Raw genomic sequence first — 15,735 nt, 5'->3', positions numbered from 1 at the left:
TTAATTTCCAAAAAGAAAACTCCGCTGAAATAAAAAATTAAATAATATAAATTTCCGAGCGAAATTAAACACGTCTTTTTTCCTTGAAGAAGGGATTACAACTCAACTTTATTTGACGAATATGTAGACAAAGATAAGACACAAAGTTACATAGATGGGATTTCGATAGATAGGAATAGTTTCGTTGAGCCTAAGGCTGTAAACACAATTTGTAGCTCAAACATCCTCCCGCCGTTGAAGGACGCCTTCAACCAAGTAGTAAAGGACATAGCTTGCAGACTGGACGCTTGAATTCACCCTTAGCAGTAACGACGGAAGCGACTCGTACAAGTCCATCTCGGCCAGGATAAGTTTTAACGATTCGGCCCATAAGCCATCGACATGGGGGTTGATTTTCATCGATGAGAATAACCACATCATTAGGCTGAATATTTTTCGATTTCTCCAACCATTTTGGGCGCTTTCGAAGTTGAATAAGGTAGTCTTTAGACCATTTTTCCCAAAAGCTTAGGACTAGACGTTGAAGATACTGCCATCGATCTCGCAGCGAGTCCTCTGCTGTTAAGATACTCGGATCTGGTACAGTTGTTAGTGGTCGTGCAATTAGGAAGTGCGCTGGGGTTAATGGATCCATATCCCCTTCGAAGCGAGCGCACAATGGACGTGAATTAGCACAGGCTTCAACTTGGCACAAAACGGTGGAGAACTCTTCGTATGTTAGAGATGATTGACCTAGGACTCTTCGTAGATGAAACTTAGTGGTCTTGACAGCGGCCTCCCATAGCCCGCCGAAATGCGGAGCATGGGGAGGTGAGAAATGCCAGGTGATTCCGTTGGTGGTAAGTTCGTTGGTGACATCTTCTTGAAATTTTGTTGAATCGAGTAGGTTGGCCCAATCTCGTAGCTGTTGATTGGCGCCGACGAAATTAGTGCCATTATCACTAAAAATAGAATGGCATCTTCCACGCCTAGAAACGAAACGCCGCAAGGCTGCGATGAAGGCAGATGACGAAAGGTCCGACACTAACTCTAGATGCAAAGCTTTCGTAGCCATGCAAACAAAAAGCGAAATATAAACCTTGTGTAACTTAGCACCTCGACCTTTCCACGAGCGGACAAAAAATGGACCAGCGTAGTCCACGCCCGTGTTGCCAAAGGTAACTCCTGGTTCCAATCTCTGTCTCGGTAGGCTGGCCATTTGTTGTTGAAATGGAATCGCTCGCTGTCTAATGCACGTTGTGCAGCGATAGATGACTCGTTTGATAACGTGATGAATACCGATGACACTGTAGTGGAGCGAGAGCTGGTACGTCATTTGTCGCATTCCAGCATGCAGGTTGCTTAGATGGCAGTCATTGACGATAAGATTTGTTAGCGGGTGATTCTTATGAAGAATAACTGGATGCTTCTGCTCAAATGGTATGCGGGCATTTTCGAGCCTGCCACCAACACGAAGAACACCCTGCTCATCGATGAAGGGACGAAGAAAATAATGTTTGTTTTTCTTAGAAACAGCTTGGCCATTTTCCAAGAGAGCGATATCATTTTTAAAGATGTGTTTCTGAGCGAGTTTATATGACGCTATCTTTGCCAGATGTAAATCGTTTGGTGACAAAAAATAATTTCTAATACGGTCTCGAGGTCTGACACGATTTCGAAATAGTCGGATACAACGAGCGATGACCCGAAGAAGACGATTGAGATTCGAAAACATTTCGAAAACGCGATGATCCCAATCATCTGTCTCCGCTGCTGAAACGAGACATGTAACTTCATCGTTAACAAAACTGTCTTTGAGACTCGGTATTTCAGAAAACACTATTTCATTATTGCGAAGAAACTCAGGGCCTTTCCACCACAACTCTAAATCTAGCAAACATTTCGGCATTATGCCGCGAGTAGCACAATCCACTGGGTTCTGGGCCGTGCGCACATGATGCCATATTGAAACTGGGAACTGGGCAACAATTTTCGAAATCCTATTGTCCACGAAGACGTTTCTCGCACGCGGATAACCTTTAATCCAATGAAGTACGGTAGTAGAGTCTGTGTACGCGAAACATTTGACATCGTGAATAGCGAAAGCTTCTTTAACCTTACTAAGGAGCTGGCTTAGCAGTAAAGAGCCACACAATTCCAAACGTGGAATAGAAAGAGAAGGTTTGACTGGAGCAATTCTGGTCTTAGAACAGATAAGCGCAGTCTCCACTGCACTGACTCCTACCACCCTAGCATACACTGCTGCGGCATAAGCTGACTCGGACGCGTCGGCAAAGCCGTGCAGTTCCAGTATCTGCCCTTGACTAAAGTGAAGCCATCTTGAAATGTTGACGTTTTGAATAGAATAGAGATCTCGATTGAAATCACTCCATTCTCGCATGAAGTCAGTGGGAATAAACTCGTCCCAACCGACACGTTTGATCCATAAACGTTTTATAAAGATCTTCATTTTGACGATAATCGGTGATAGCCACCCTAACGGATCGAAGATTCGAGCTATAACCGATAGCACTTCTCTTTTGGTGGCGGTCGGCCCGATGGCCGGAATCGTGGGTGCGAATTTGAAACAATCGTGTTTCGTATCCCAAAGCAAGCCTAATGTTTTGACTCCCGTTTCACCGATGATTAAATTGGTATCCGATTCCCGATGTTCGGGGGAAATGGTGTTTAAGAAATCAATCGAATTGGAAGACCACTTACGAAGGTCCATTCCAGACCTGTTGAGGACATTTACAACTCCGGTTTTTAATTGTATCGCTTCATCTACGTTTTCGAAGGTAGACATGTAATCGTCGACGTAAAAATCTTCAATGATGCTTTTCGAAGCCGTGGGAAGAAGATGCATATTGTCTAAACCGATTTGTTTGAGAACACGAGTTGCTAAAAAGGATGCCGAAGCCGTTCCATATGTAACCGTAAGAAGCATGTAATCGCGTGGTTCTTCGGTTACTTCCTCCCTCCAAACAATTCTTTGGAAATGAACATCGTTTGCATCGACAAGTACCTGACGGTACATTTTGGCGATATCGGCCTTAATCGCGATTTTATTTTTACGAAAGCGAATAAGGCACGTGAAAAGATCGTTTTGAATCGTGGGGCCAACATGTAAATAATCGTTTAATGAATGGCCATTTGATGACTTATACGAAGCATTGAAAACCACGCGCAGCTTTGTCGTTGCGCTGTCGGGTTTCAGGACCGCGTGGTGAGGTAAGTAAAATGATGGGCAGCTTAGGTCGTTGATTGGGACGATTTTCATATGACCCAGGCGCTCATATTCACGCATAAAATCGATGTATTGTTGTTTTAATATGGGATTCTTTGAAAATCGTCTCTCCATAGAATGCAACATGTTGAGAGCAGCTCCGCGAGAGTCGCCGAACACAACGGGCGTTTTATTAAACGGTAAGCTGACTACGTATCTACCATCTTGATTAACTTTATGTGTCGCAATAAAATGTTTTTCAATATCTGCACTTACCTCACTGTCGTTGGAACGAATTCCGTCGACAAGATCTCCAGGCTCAAAGACATTTTTTAAGAGCAAGTCTAAGTCAACAGTTGAATGGTTGACGCTAATAGTAGCTTCTCGTTTTAACGAAACACTTCCCGCTATCACCCAGCCGAAGATAGTGTTCTGGGCGATAGGTGAACCCGATGGATGTACGATTTTACCGTCCGCGAGAATGTCAAAGAATAAGTCCGATCCCAACAACAAGTCGACCTTGCTTGGGCGATAACAATAGGGGTCTGCCAATGATAGATTTTTGAAATGAGACAGACAAGCACTTGGTATTTCAAAACTTGGAAAACAGTTTATTAACGAGGCAAGAATGAACGCATTAGCCGAAATACACGAATTTGAGTCAAAAGTCGAAGACATAATAAGGCTTACTTGTCCCCGTGTACCTTGAGTACTTTCATTTTGTCCGAGACCGATTACCGGAAACTTAGCATGAGATCGCTTTAAACCGAGACGTTGAACACAAGATTCCGATATTAAGGTAGCTTGGGACCCAGAATCAAGGAGGGCTCTACACGATTGAGGTTCACCATTTATGTCTTTAATCAAAATTATTGCCGTAGGAAGCATAGTTAAACACTCATGACGCGATGGGGGTGCGCGAACCGACACAGCTGACACGATGCCATTCGATGAACCGGGCTGATTTGCAGCAGGGACTGGTTGAACGAAAGGGGGGGCAATTCGGTCTACGTGAAGCAGAGTGTTGTGCTTCAAATTACACGTTTTGCAGTTCGAAAATTTGCATTCCGCTAACGAATGCTTAACCCGTAGACAATTGCAGCAAATTCCGTTTGCTTTCACAAATTCACACCGAGCAGGCACCGTAAGTTCTCGGAATTTCACGCACTGATAAAGCATATGTTTTTGTTGGCACTTAGGACACGATGGAATAGTGATATTGAAAACACGTTTACCCGAATCTTTATTTTTAATCGGAGCTATAATATTACGACCGGAACTGGATTGCACTTTTGAGAGATTTAAACTTTCGAGTTCGTTTATTCGCTCTTTCAAAAAGTTTGAGAAATCCGCAAACGATTCAGATTTACCATGCTTCGCGGCCCGAATCCATAATAATTTATTTTCTGAATCGAGTTTTCGTGTTAAAGTGTAAACGAGTAATGTATCCCACGAATCGACCGGGAGTTTCAAGGTACGCAGCGCATTCATGTTCTCAATGGTAGTACTGAATAATCGTTTTAATTCGCACAAAGAACCACTTTTGATCACCGGTTGGTCGAATATATTGTCCAAGTGAGCCACCATAATAAAATTTGGTTTTTCATAATGCTCACCCAACAATTTCCACGCGATAGAAAAGTTTTCATTGCTACGGGGAAGATGGCTTACGAGTGACAACGCGTCTCCTTTTAATCGCGAAAGGAGGTATTCCATTTTTTCGATGCCGGTTACAGATTTTTTACAAATAACTAACGCTGTAAATAAATCCCGAAAACGAATCCACTCATCGAATTTTCCCGAAAATTCGTTTAAAATCACTTTTGGTAGGCCAGATGATTGCTCCGAATGAGTTATGCTTATTGGCCTTCGCGACGTTTCTGCTAAATTTTTTACAACGTCATTTAGCGCGGTTTGATTTTCGATTAGTGTTTTAATGGCTGAACTGAATTCGGTTTCAGAATCATCGGAACGCGACGCATTAGAAATTTCGTTTATAATATCAGATAATTTAGCATGAGTGGAATAAAAAACCGATTCGAAATTTGAACGATATTGGGTCTCATCTGCGAGTAAAGTAGCGTCTTCAATCGATTCTTCTATTTGACTTTGCAAGCACTCGAATTCTTGCATATACTGCTCTAGTTTTGTTTGGCGCAATTTACACTCAGCTAAAGGGGCACCCGTTGTTTCCGCGAATGTAACTATTCGCGTTATTTGGCCTTTAATAATTGCCCGTTTTTTCTTGAGCAAATCCATTATGCAAGAAAAATAAATGTTTTTTTTTTTTAAATAATAATTTTTTTTTTTTACACACGAACGCACCGATCTTCACAAAAAAAACAAACAAAGTTTAAATTGAATGTCAATCCGCATGCACACGGCAATCAAAAACTGTGGTTATATATTTTTTTTTTATGGACGCTCAAACGAAAACCGATACACACAGAACACAAGCAGTTGCCACACACAGAACACGAGAAGTTGATATTTTTGTTGCTTTGCTTTTTTTTTTGTATTGCAGAAAAAACTACCGTAGGTTCTTTATGTAAACCGAGTTAACTACTTGTGTATTTGCAAGCACCGTTCTGTTTGACACAGAAAGAGACCGAAAGAGAATTTGTTGTTCACCAACCACAGACGTAGATGTGGCATGTGGATTGTATTGCGCGTATATTCGTGTATACGAATTTTAAGCGGGGTAACAGAAAGAGAACGAAAAGAGAGTTTGTTATTCACCAACCACCGACGTAGCTGTGGTGTGGATTGTATTGCGCGTGTATTGGTTTATACGAATTTTAAACGGGGTAACAGAAAGAGAACGAAAAGAGAGTTTGTTTGCTCACAAACGAAAAAAAAAAAACCACTTGATAGAAGTGTACACTGTTCTGTATTGCGCATGTATTCGTAGGTTAGGTAGATGCGACTTTGAATTGAAAAAAAATGATAACGGAACATCTTATTGGTTTATGCACATTTTTATGCCGATCAAATTGAAAAAATGAAATAAATGCGATTTAAATTTTATATATCCGTTCTCGACAGGACCAATTTTGTTCGCGTTAAGAGTGGACTGTAATTTTAATTTAATTTCCAAAAAGAAAACTCCGCTGAAATAAAAAATTAAATAATATAAATTTCCGAGCGAAATTAAACACGTCTTTTTTCCTTGAAGAAGGGATTACAACTCAACTTTATTTGACGAATATGTAGACAAAGATAAGACACAAAGTTACATAGATGGGATTTCGATAGATAGGAATAGTTTCGTTGAGCCTAAGGCTGTAAACACAATTTGTAGCTCAAACAATACCTTTTAGATGCGTTTTAAGCGAGATATTCGCATTTAAAGTTTGGACATGGATTTTTGCCCATAACTAAATTGTCCATTAGGTGCCGACTTTGATACCTTTTAGATGCGTTTTAAGCGAGATATTCGCATTTAAAGTTTGGACATGGATTTTTGCCCATAACTTGTTGTAGAGTTGGTCTTATTCAAAGATAGGCACACCGATGGAAAGGGAATGATTCCTAGATCACAATCCTGAAATTTCAGCCATCTAGGTGGTCTAGATCAAGAAATATTGGAGTTCAAAAATTGTCCATTAGGTGCCGACTTTGATACCTTTTAGATGCGTTTTAAGCGAGATATTCGCATTTAAAGTTTGGACATGGATTTTTGCCCATAACTTGTTGTAGAGTTGGTCTTATTCAAAGATAGGCACACCAATGGAAAGGGAATGATTCCTAGATCACAATCCTGAAATTTCAGCCATCTAGGTGGTCTAGATCAAGAAATATTGGAGTTCAAAAATTGTCCATTAGGTGCCGACTTTTATGCCTTTTAGATGCGTTTTAAGCGAGATATTCGCATTTAAAGTTTGGACATGGATTTTTGCCCATAACTTGTTGTAGAGTTGGTCTTATTCAAAGATAGGCACACCAATGGAAAGGAAATGATTCCTAGATCGCAATCCTGAAATTTCAGCCATCTAGGTGGTCTAGATCAAGAAATATTGGAGTTCAAAAATTGTCCATTAGGTGCCGACTTTGATACCTTTTAGATGCGTTTTAAGCGAGATATTCGCATTTAAAGTTTGGACATGGATTTTTGCCCATCACTTGTTGTAGAGTTGGTCTTGTTCAAAGATAGGCACACCAATGGAAAGGGAATGATTCCTAGATCACAATCCTGAAATTTCAGCCATCTAGGTGGTCTAGATCAAGAAATATTGGAGTTCAAAAATTGTCCATTAGGTGCCGAATTTGATACCTTTTAGATGCGTTTTAAGCGAGATATTCGCATTTAAAGTTTGGACATGGATTTTTGCCCATAACTAAATTGTCCATTAGGTGCCGACTTTGATACCTTTTAGATGCGTTTTAAGCGAGATATTCGCATTTAAAGTTTGGACATGGATTTTTGCCCATAACTTGTTGTAGAGTTGGTCTTATTCAAAGATAGGCACACCAATGGAAAGGGAATGATTCCTAGATCACAATCCTGAAATTTCAGCCATCTAGGTGGTCTAGATCAAGAAATATTGGAGTTCAAAAATTGTCCATTAGGTGCCGACTTTTATGCCTTTTAGATGCGTTTTAAGCGAGATATTCGCATTTAAAGTTTGGACATGGATTTTTGCCCATAACTTGTTGTAGAGTTGGTCTTATGCAAAGATAGGCACACCAATGGAAAGGGAATGATTCCTAGATCACAATCCTGAAATTTCAGCCATCTAGGTGGTCTAGATCAAGAAATATTGGAGTTCAAAAATTGTCCATTAGGTGCCGACTTTTATGCCTTTTAGATGCGTTTTAAGCGAGATATTCGCATTTAAAGTTTGGACATGGATTTTTGCCCATAACTTGTTGTAGAGTTGGTCTTATTCAAAGATAGGCACACCAATGGAAAGGGAATGATTCCTAGATCACAATCCTGAAATTTCAGCCATCTAGGTGGTCTAGATCAAGAAATATTGGAGTTCAAAAATTGTCCATTAGGGGCCGACTTTGATACCTTTTAGATGCGTTTTAAGCGAGATATTCGCATTTAAAGTTTGGACATGGATTTTTGCCCATAACTTGTTGTAGAGTTGGTTTTATTCAAAGATAGGCACACCGATGGAAAGGGAATGATTCCTAGATCACAATCCTGAAATTTCAGCCATCTAGGTGGTCTAGATCAAGAAATATTGGAGTTCAAAAATTGTCCATTAGGTGCCGACTTTTATGCCTTTTAGATGCGTTTTAAGCGAGATATTCGCATTTAAAGTTTGGACATGGATTTTTGCCCATAACTTGTTGTAGAGTTGGTCTTATTCAAAGATAGGCACACCAATGGAAAGGAAATGATTCCTAGATCGCAATCCTGAAATTTCAGCCATCTAGGTGGTCTAGATCAAGAAATATTGGAGTTCAAAAATTGTCCATTAGGTGCCGACTTTGATACCTTTTAGATGCGTTTTAAGCGAGATATTCGCATTTAAAGTTTGGACATGGATTTTTGCCCATCACTTGTTGTAGAGTTGGTCTTGTTCAAAGATAGGCACACCAATGGAAAGGGAATGATTCCTAGATCACAATCCTGAAATTTCAGTTATCTAGGTGGTCTAGATCAAGAAATATTGGAGTTCAAAAATTGTCCATTAGGTGCCGACTTTGATACCTTTTAGATGCGTTTTAAGCGAGATATTCGCATTTAAAGTTTGGACATGGATTTTTGCCCATAACTAAATTGTCCATTAGGTGCCGACTTTGATACCTTTTAGATGCGTTTTAAGCGAGATATTCGCATTTAAAGTTTGGACATGGATTTTTGCCCATAACTTGTTGTAGAGTTGGTCTTATTCAAAGATAGGCACACCAATGGAAAGGGAATGATTCCTAGATCACAATCCTGAAATTTCAGCCATCTAGGTGGTCTAGATCAAGAAATATTGGAGTTCAAAAATTGTCCATTAGGTGCCGACTTTTATGCCTTTTAGATGCGTTTTAAGCGAGATATTCGCATTTAAAGTTTGGACATGGATTTTTGCCCATAACTTGTTGTAGAGTTGGTCTTATGCAAAGATAGGCACACCAATGGAAAGGGAATGATTCCTAGATCACAATCCTTGAAATTTCAGCCATCTAGGTGGTCTAGATCAAGAAATATTGGAGTTCAAAAATTGTCCATTAGGTGCCGATTTTGATACCTTTTAGATGCGTTTTAAGCGAGATATTCGCATTTAAAGTTTGGACATGGATTTTCGCCATAACTTGTTGTAGAGTTGGTCTTATTCAAAGATAGGCACACCAATGGCAAGGGAATGATTCCTAGATCACAATCCTGAAATTTCAGCCATCTAGGTGGTCTAGATCAAGAAATATTGGAGTTCAAAAATTGTCCATTAGGTGCCGACTTTTATGCCTTTTAGATGCGTTTTAAGCGAGATATTCGCATTTAAAGTTTGGACATGGATTTTTGCCCATAACTTGTTGTAGAGTTGGTCTTATTCAAAGATAGGCACACCAATGGAAAGGGAATGATTCCTAGATCACAATCCTGAAATTTCAGCCATCTAGGTGGTCTAGATCAAGAAATATTGGAGTTCAAAAATTGTCCATTAGGGGCCGACTTTGATACCTTTTAGATGCGTTTTAAGCGAGATATTCGCATTTAAAGTTTGGACATGGATTTTTGCCCATAACTTGTTGTAGAGTTTGGTTTTATTCAAAGATAGGCACACCGATGGAAAGGGAATGATTCCTAGATCACAATCCTGAAATTTCAGCCATCTAGGTGGTCTAGATCAAGAAATATTGGAGTTCAAAAATTGTCCATTAGGTGCCGACTTTGATACCTTTTAGATGCGTTTTAAGCGAGATATTCGCATTTAAAGTTTGGACATGGATTTTTGCCCATAACTTGTTGTAGAGTTGGTCTTATTCAAAGATAGGCACACCAATGGAAAGGGAATGATTCCTAGATCGCAATCCTGAAATTTCAGCCATCTAGGTGGTCTAGATCAAGAAATATTGGAGTTCAAAAATTGTCCATTAGGTGCCGACTTTGATACCTTTTAGATGCGTTTTAAGCGAGATATTCGCATTTAAAGTTTGGACATGGATTTTTGCCCATCACTTGTTGTAGAGTTGGTCTTATTCAAAGATAGGCACACCAATGGAAAGGGAATGATTCCTAAATCACAATCCTGAAATTTCAGCCATCTAGGTGGTCTAGATCAAGAAATATTGGAGTTCAAAAATTGTCCATTAGGTGCCGACTTTGATACCTTTTAGATGCGTTTTAAGCGAGATATTCGCATTTAAAGTTTGGACATGGATTTTTGCCCATAACTTGTTGTAGAGTTGGTCTTATTCAAAGATAGGCACACCAATGGAAAGGGAATGATTCCTAGATCACAATCCTGAAATTTCAGCCATCTAGGTGGTCTAGATCAGAAATATAGGAGTTCAAAAATTGTCCATTAGGTGCCGACTTTGATACCTTTTAGATGCGTTTTAAGCGAGATATTCGCATTTAAAGTTTGGACATGGATTTTTGCCCATAACTTGTTGTAGAGTTGGTCTTATTCAAAGATAGGCACACCGATGGAAAGGGAATGATTCCTAGATCACAATCCTGAAATTTCAGCCATCTAGGTGGTCTAGATCAAGAAATATGGAGTTCAAAAATTGTCCATTAGGTGCCGACTTTGATACCTTTTAGATGCGTTTAAGCGAGATATTCGCATTTAAAGTTTGGACATGGATTTTTGCCCATAACTTGTTGTAGAGTTGGTCTTATTCAAAGATAGGCACACCAATGGAAAGGGAATGATTCCTAGATCACAATCCTGAAATTTCAGCCATCTAGGTGGTCTAGATCAAGAAATATTGGAGTTCAAAAATTGTCCATTAGGTGCCGACTTTGATACCTTTTAGATGCGTTTTAAGCGAGATATTCGCATTTAAAGTTTGGACATGGATTTTTGCCCATAACTTGTTGTAGAGTTGGTCTTATTCAAAGATAGGCACACCAATGGAAAGGGAATGATTCCTAGATCACAATCCTGAAATTTTAGCCATCTAGGTGGTCTAGATCAAGAAATATTGGAGTTCAAAAATTGTCCATTAGGTGCCGACTTTGATACCTTTTAGATGCGTTTTAAGCGAGATATTCGCATTTAAAGTTTGGACATGGATTTTTGCCCATAACTTGTTGTAGAGTTGGTCTTATTCAAAGATAGGCACACCGATGGAAAGGGAATGATTCCTAGATCACAATCCTGAAATTTCAGCCATCTAGGTGGTCTAGATCAAGAAATATTGGAGTTCAAAAATTGTCCATTAGGTGCCAACTCTGATACCTTTTAGATGCGTTTTAAGCGAGATATTCGCATTTAAAGTTTGGACATGGATTTTTGCCCATAACTTGTTGTAGAGTTGTCTTATTCAAAGATAGGCTCATCAATGAAAGGGAACGATTCCTAGATCACAATCCTGAAATTTCAGCCATCTAGGTGGTTAGATCAAGAAATATTGGAGTTCAAAAATTGTCCATTAGGTGCCGACTTTTATGCCTTTTAGATGCGTTTTAAGCGAGATATTCGCATTTAAAGTTTTGACATGGATTTTTGCCCATAACTTGTTGTAGAGTTGGTCTTATTCAAAGATAGGCACACCAATGGAAAGGGAATGATTCCTAGATCACAATCCTGAAATTTCAGCCATCTAGGTTGTCTAGATCAAGAAATATTGGAGTTCAAAAATTGTCCATTAGGTGCCGACTTTGATACCTTTTAGATGCGTTTTAAGGCGAGATATTCGCATTTAAAGTTTGGACATGGATTTTTGCCCATAACTTGTTGTAGAGTTGGTCTTATTCAAAGATAGGCACACCAATGGAAAGGGAATGATTCCTAGATCACAATCCTGAAATTTCAGCCATCTAGGTGGTCTAGATCTAGAATATTGGAGTTCAAAAATTGTCCATTAGGTGCCGACTTTGATACCTTTTAGATGCGTTTTAAGCGAGATATTCGCATTTAAAGTTTGGACATGGATTTTTGCCCATAACTTGTTGTAGAGTTGGTCTTATTCAAAGATAGGCACACCGATGGAAAGGGAATGATTCCTAGATCACAATCCTGAAATTTCAGCCATCTAGGTGGTCTAGATCAAGAAATATTGGAGTTCAAAAATTGTCCATTAGGTGCCGACTTTGATACCTTTAGATGCGTTTTAAGCGAGATATTCGCATTTAAAGTTTGGACATGGATTTTTGCCCATAACTTGTTGTAGAGTTGGTCTTATTCAAAGATAGGCACACCAATGGAAAGGGAATGATTCCTAGATCACAATCCTGAAATTTCAGCCATCTAGGTGGTCTAGATCAAGAAATATTGGAGTTCAAAAATTGTCCATTAGGTGCCGACTTTGATACCTTTTAGATGCGTTTTAAGCGAGATATTCGCATTTAAAGTTTGGACATGGATTTTTGCCCATAACTTGTTGTAGAGTTGGTCTTATTCAAAGATAGGCACACCAATGGAAAGGGAATGATTCCTAGATCACAATCCTGAAATTTCAGCCATCTAGGTGGTCTAGATCAAGAAATATTGGAGTTCAAAAATTGTCCATTAGGTGCCGACTTTGATACCTTTTAGATGCCGTTTTAAGCGAGATATTCGCATTTAAAGTTTGGACATGGATTTTTGCCCATAACTTGTTGTAGAGTTGGTCTTATTCAAAGATAGGCACACCAATGGAAAGGGAATGATTCCTAGATCACAATCCTGAAATTTTAGCCATCTAGGTGGTCTAGATCAAGAAATATTGGAGTTCAAAAATTGTCCATTAGGTGCCGACTTTGATACCTTTTAGATGCGTTTTAAGCGAGATATTCGCATTTAAAGTTTGGACATGGATTTTTGCCCATAACTTGTTGTAGAGTTGGTCTTATTCAAAGATAGGCACACCGATGGAAAGGGAATGATTCCTAGATCACAATCCTGAAATTTCAGCCATCTAGGTGGTCTAGATAAAGAAATATTGGAGTTCAAAATTGTCCATTAGGTGCCAACTCTGATACCTTTTAGATGCGTTTTAAGCGAGATATTCGCATTTAAAGTTTGGACATGGATTTTTGCCCATAACTTGTTGTAGAGTTGGTCTTATTCAAAGATAGGCTCATCAATGAAAGGGAACGATTCCTAGATCACAATCCTGAAATTTCAGCCATCTAGGTGGTTAGATCAAGAAATATTGGAGTTCAAAAATTGTCCATTAGGTGCCGATCTTTTATGCCTTTTAGATGCGTTTTAAGCGAGATATCGCATTTAAAGTTTTGACATGGATTTTTGCCCATAACTTGTTGTAGAGTTGGTCTTATTCAAAGATAGGCACACCAATGGAAAGGGAATGATTCCTAGATCACAATCCTGAAATTTCAGCCATCTAGGTGGTCTAGATCAAGAAATATTGGAGTTCAAAAATTGTCCATTAGGTGCCGACTTTGATACCTTTTAGATGCGTTTTAAGCGAGATATTCGCATTTAAAGTTTGGACATGGATTTTTGCCCATAACTTGTTGTAGAGTTGGTCTTATTCAAAGATAGGCACACCAATGGAAAGGGAATGATTCCTAGGATCACAATCCTGAAATTTTAGCCATCTAGGTGGTCTAGATCAAGAAATATTGGAGTTCAAAAATTGTCCATTAGGTGCCGACTTTGATACCTTTTAGATGCGTTTTAAGCGAGATATTCGCATTTAAGTTTGGACATGGATTTTTGCCCATAACTTGTTGTAGAGTTGGTCTTATTCAAAGATAGGCACACCGATGGAAAGGGAATGATTCCCTAAGATCACAATCCTGAAATTTCAGCCATCTAGGTGGTCTAGATCAAGAAATATTAGGAGTTCAAAAATTGTCCATTAGGTGCCAACTTTGATACCTTTTAGATGCGTATTAAGCGAGAATATTCGCATTTAAAGTTTGGACATGGATTTTTGCCCATAATTTGTTGTAGAGTCGTCTTATTCAAAGATAGGCACACCAATGGAAAGGGAAATGATTCCTAGATCACAATCCTGAAATTTCAGCCATCTAGGTGGTCTAGATCAGAAATATTGGAGTTCAAAAATTGTCCATTAGGTGCCGACTTTTATGCCTTTTAGATGCGTTTAAGCGAGATATTCGCATTTAAAGTTTGGACATGGAATTTTTTGCCCATAACTTGTTGTAGAGTTTGGTCTTATTCAAAGATAGGCACAACAATGGAAAGGGAATGATTCCTAGATCACAATCCTGAAATTTCAGCCATCTAGGTGGTCTAGATCAAGAAATATTGGAGTTCAAAAATTGTCCATTAGGTGCCGACTTTGATACCTTTTAGATGCGTTTTAAGCGAGATATTCGCATTTAAAGTTTGGACATGGATTTTTGCCCATAACTTGTTGTAGAGTTGGTCTTATGCAAAGATAGGCACACCAATGGAAAGGGAATGATTCATTGCTCACAATCCTGAAATTTCAGCCATCTAGGTGGTCTAGATCAAGAATATTGGAGTTCAAAAATTGTCCATTAGGTTCCGACTTTTATGCCTTTTAGATGCGTTTTTAGCGAGATATTCGCATTTAAAGTTTGGACTGGATTTTTGCCCATAACTTGTTGTAGAGTTGGTCTTATTCAAAGATAGGCACAGCCAATGGAAAGGAATGATTCCTAAATCACAATCCTGAATTTCAGCCATCTCTAGGTGGTCTAGATCAGAAATATTGGAGTTCAAAAATTGTCCATTAGGTGCCGACTTTGATACCTTTTAGATGCGTTTTAAGCGAGATACTCGCATTTAAAGTTTGGACATGGATTTTTGCCCATAACTTGTTGTAGAGTTGGTCTTATTCAAAGATAGGCACACCAATGGAAAGGGAATGATTCCTAGATCACAATCGTGAAATTTCAGCCATCTAGGTGGTCTAGATCAAGAAATATTGGGAGTTCAAAAATTGTCCATTAGGTGCCGACTTTGATACTCTAAGATGCGTTTGAAGCGAGATATTCGCATTTAAAGTTGGGACATGGATTTTTGCCCATAACTTGTTGTAGAGTTGGTCTTATTCAAAGATAGGCACACCAATGGAAAGGGAATGATTCCTGATCACAATCTGAAATTTCAGCCATCTAGGTGGTCTAGATCAAGAAATATTGAGTTCAAAAATTGTCCATTAGGTGCCGACTTTGATACCTTTTAGATGCGTTTTAAGCGAGATATTCGCATTTAAAGTTTGGACATGGATTTTTGCCCATAACTTGTTGTAGAGTTGGTCTTATTCAAAGATAGGCACACCAATGGAAAGGGAATGATTCCTAGATCACAATCCTGAAATTTCAGCCATCTAGGTGGTCTAGATCAAGAAATATTGGAGTTCAAAAATTGTCCATTAGGTGCCGACTTTTATGCCTTTTAGATGCGTTTTAAGCGAGATATTCGCATTTAAAGTTGGACATGGATTTTTGCCCATAACTTGTTGAGAGTTGGTCT

General features: G+C 39.1%; 1 protein-coding gene across 1 annotated transcript; it reads right to left on the bottom strand.

The window, feature by feature from the left end:
* Window positions 1-247: 247 nt before the first annotated feature.
* Window positions 248-5,464, bottom strand: LOC129946205 (uncharacterized). Its single transcript, XM_056056303.1, has one exon. The coding sequence runs from the start codon at window positions 5,462-5,464 to the stop codon at window positions 248-250; it is 5,217 nt and encodes a 1,738-aa protein (XP_055912278.1).
* Between the last annotated feature and the right edge of the window lie 10,271 nt (window positions 5,465-15,735).

The sequence above is a fragment of the Eupeodes corollae genome, chromosome 1 (assembly GCF_945859685.1).
Source record: "Eupeodes corollae chromosome 1, idEupCoro1.1, whole genome shotgun sequence".
Lineage (NCBI taxonomy): Eukaryota > Metazoa > Arthropoda > Insecta > Diptera > Syrphidae > Eupeodes > Eupeodes corollae.
Note: the sequence above shows the minus strand (reverse complement) of the source record. Positions and strands in the feature narration are given on the sequence as shown.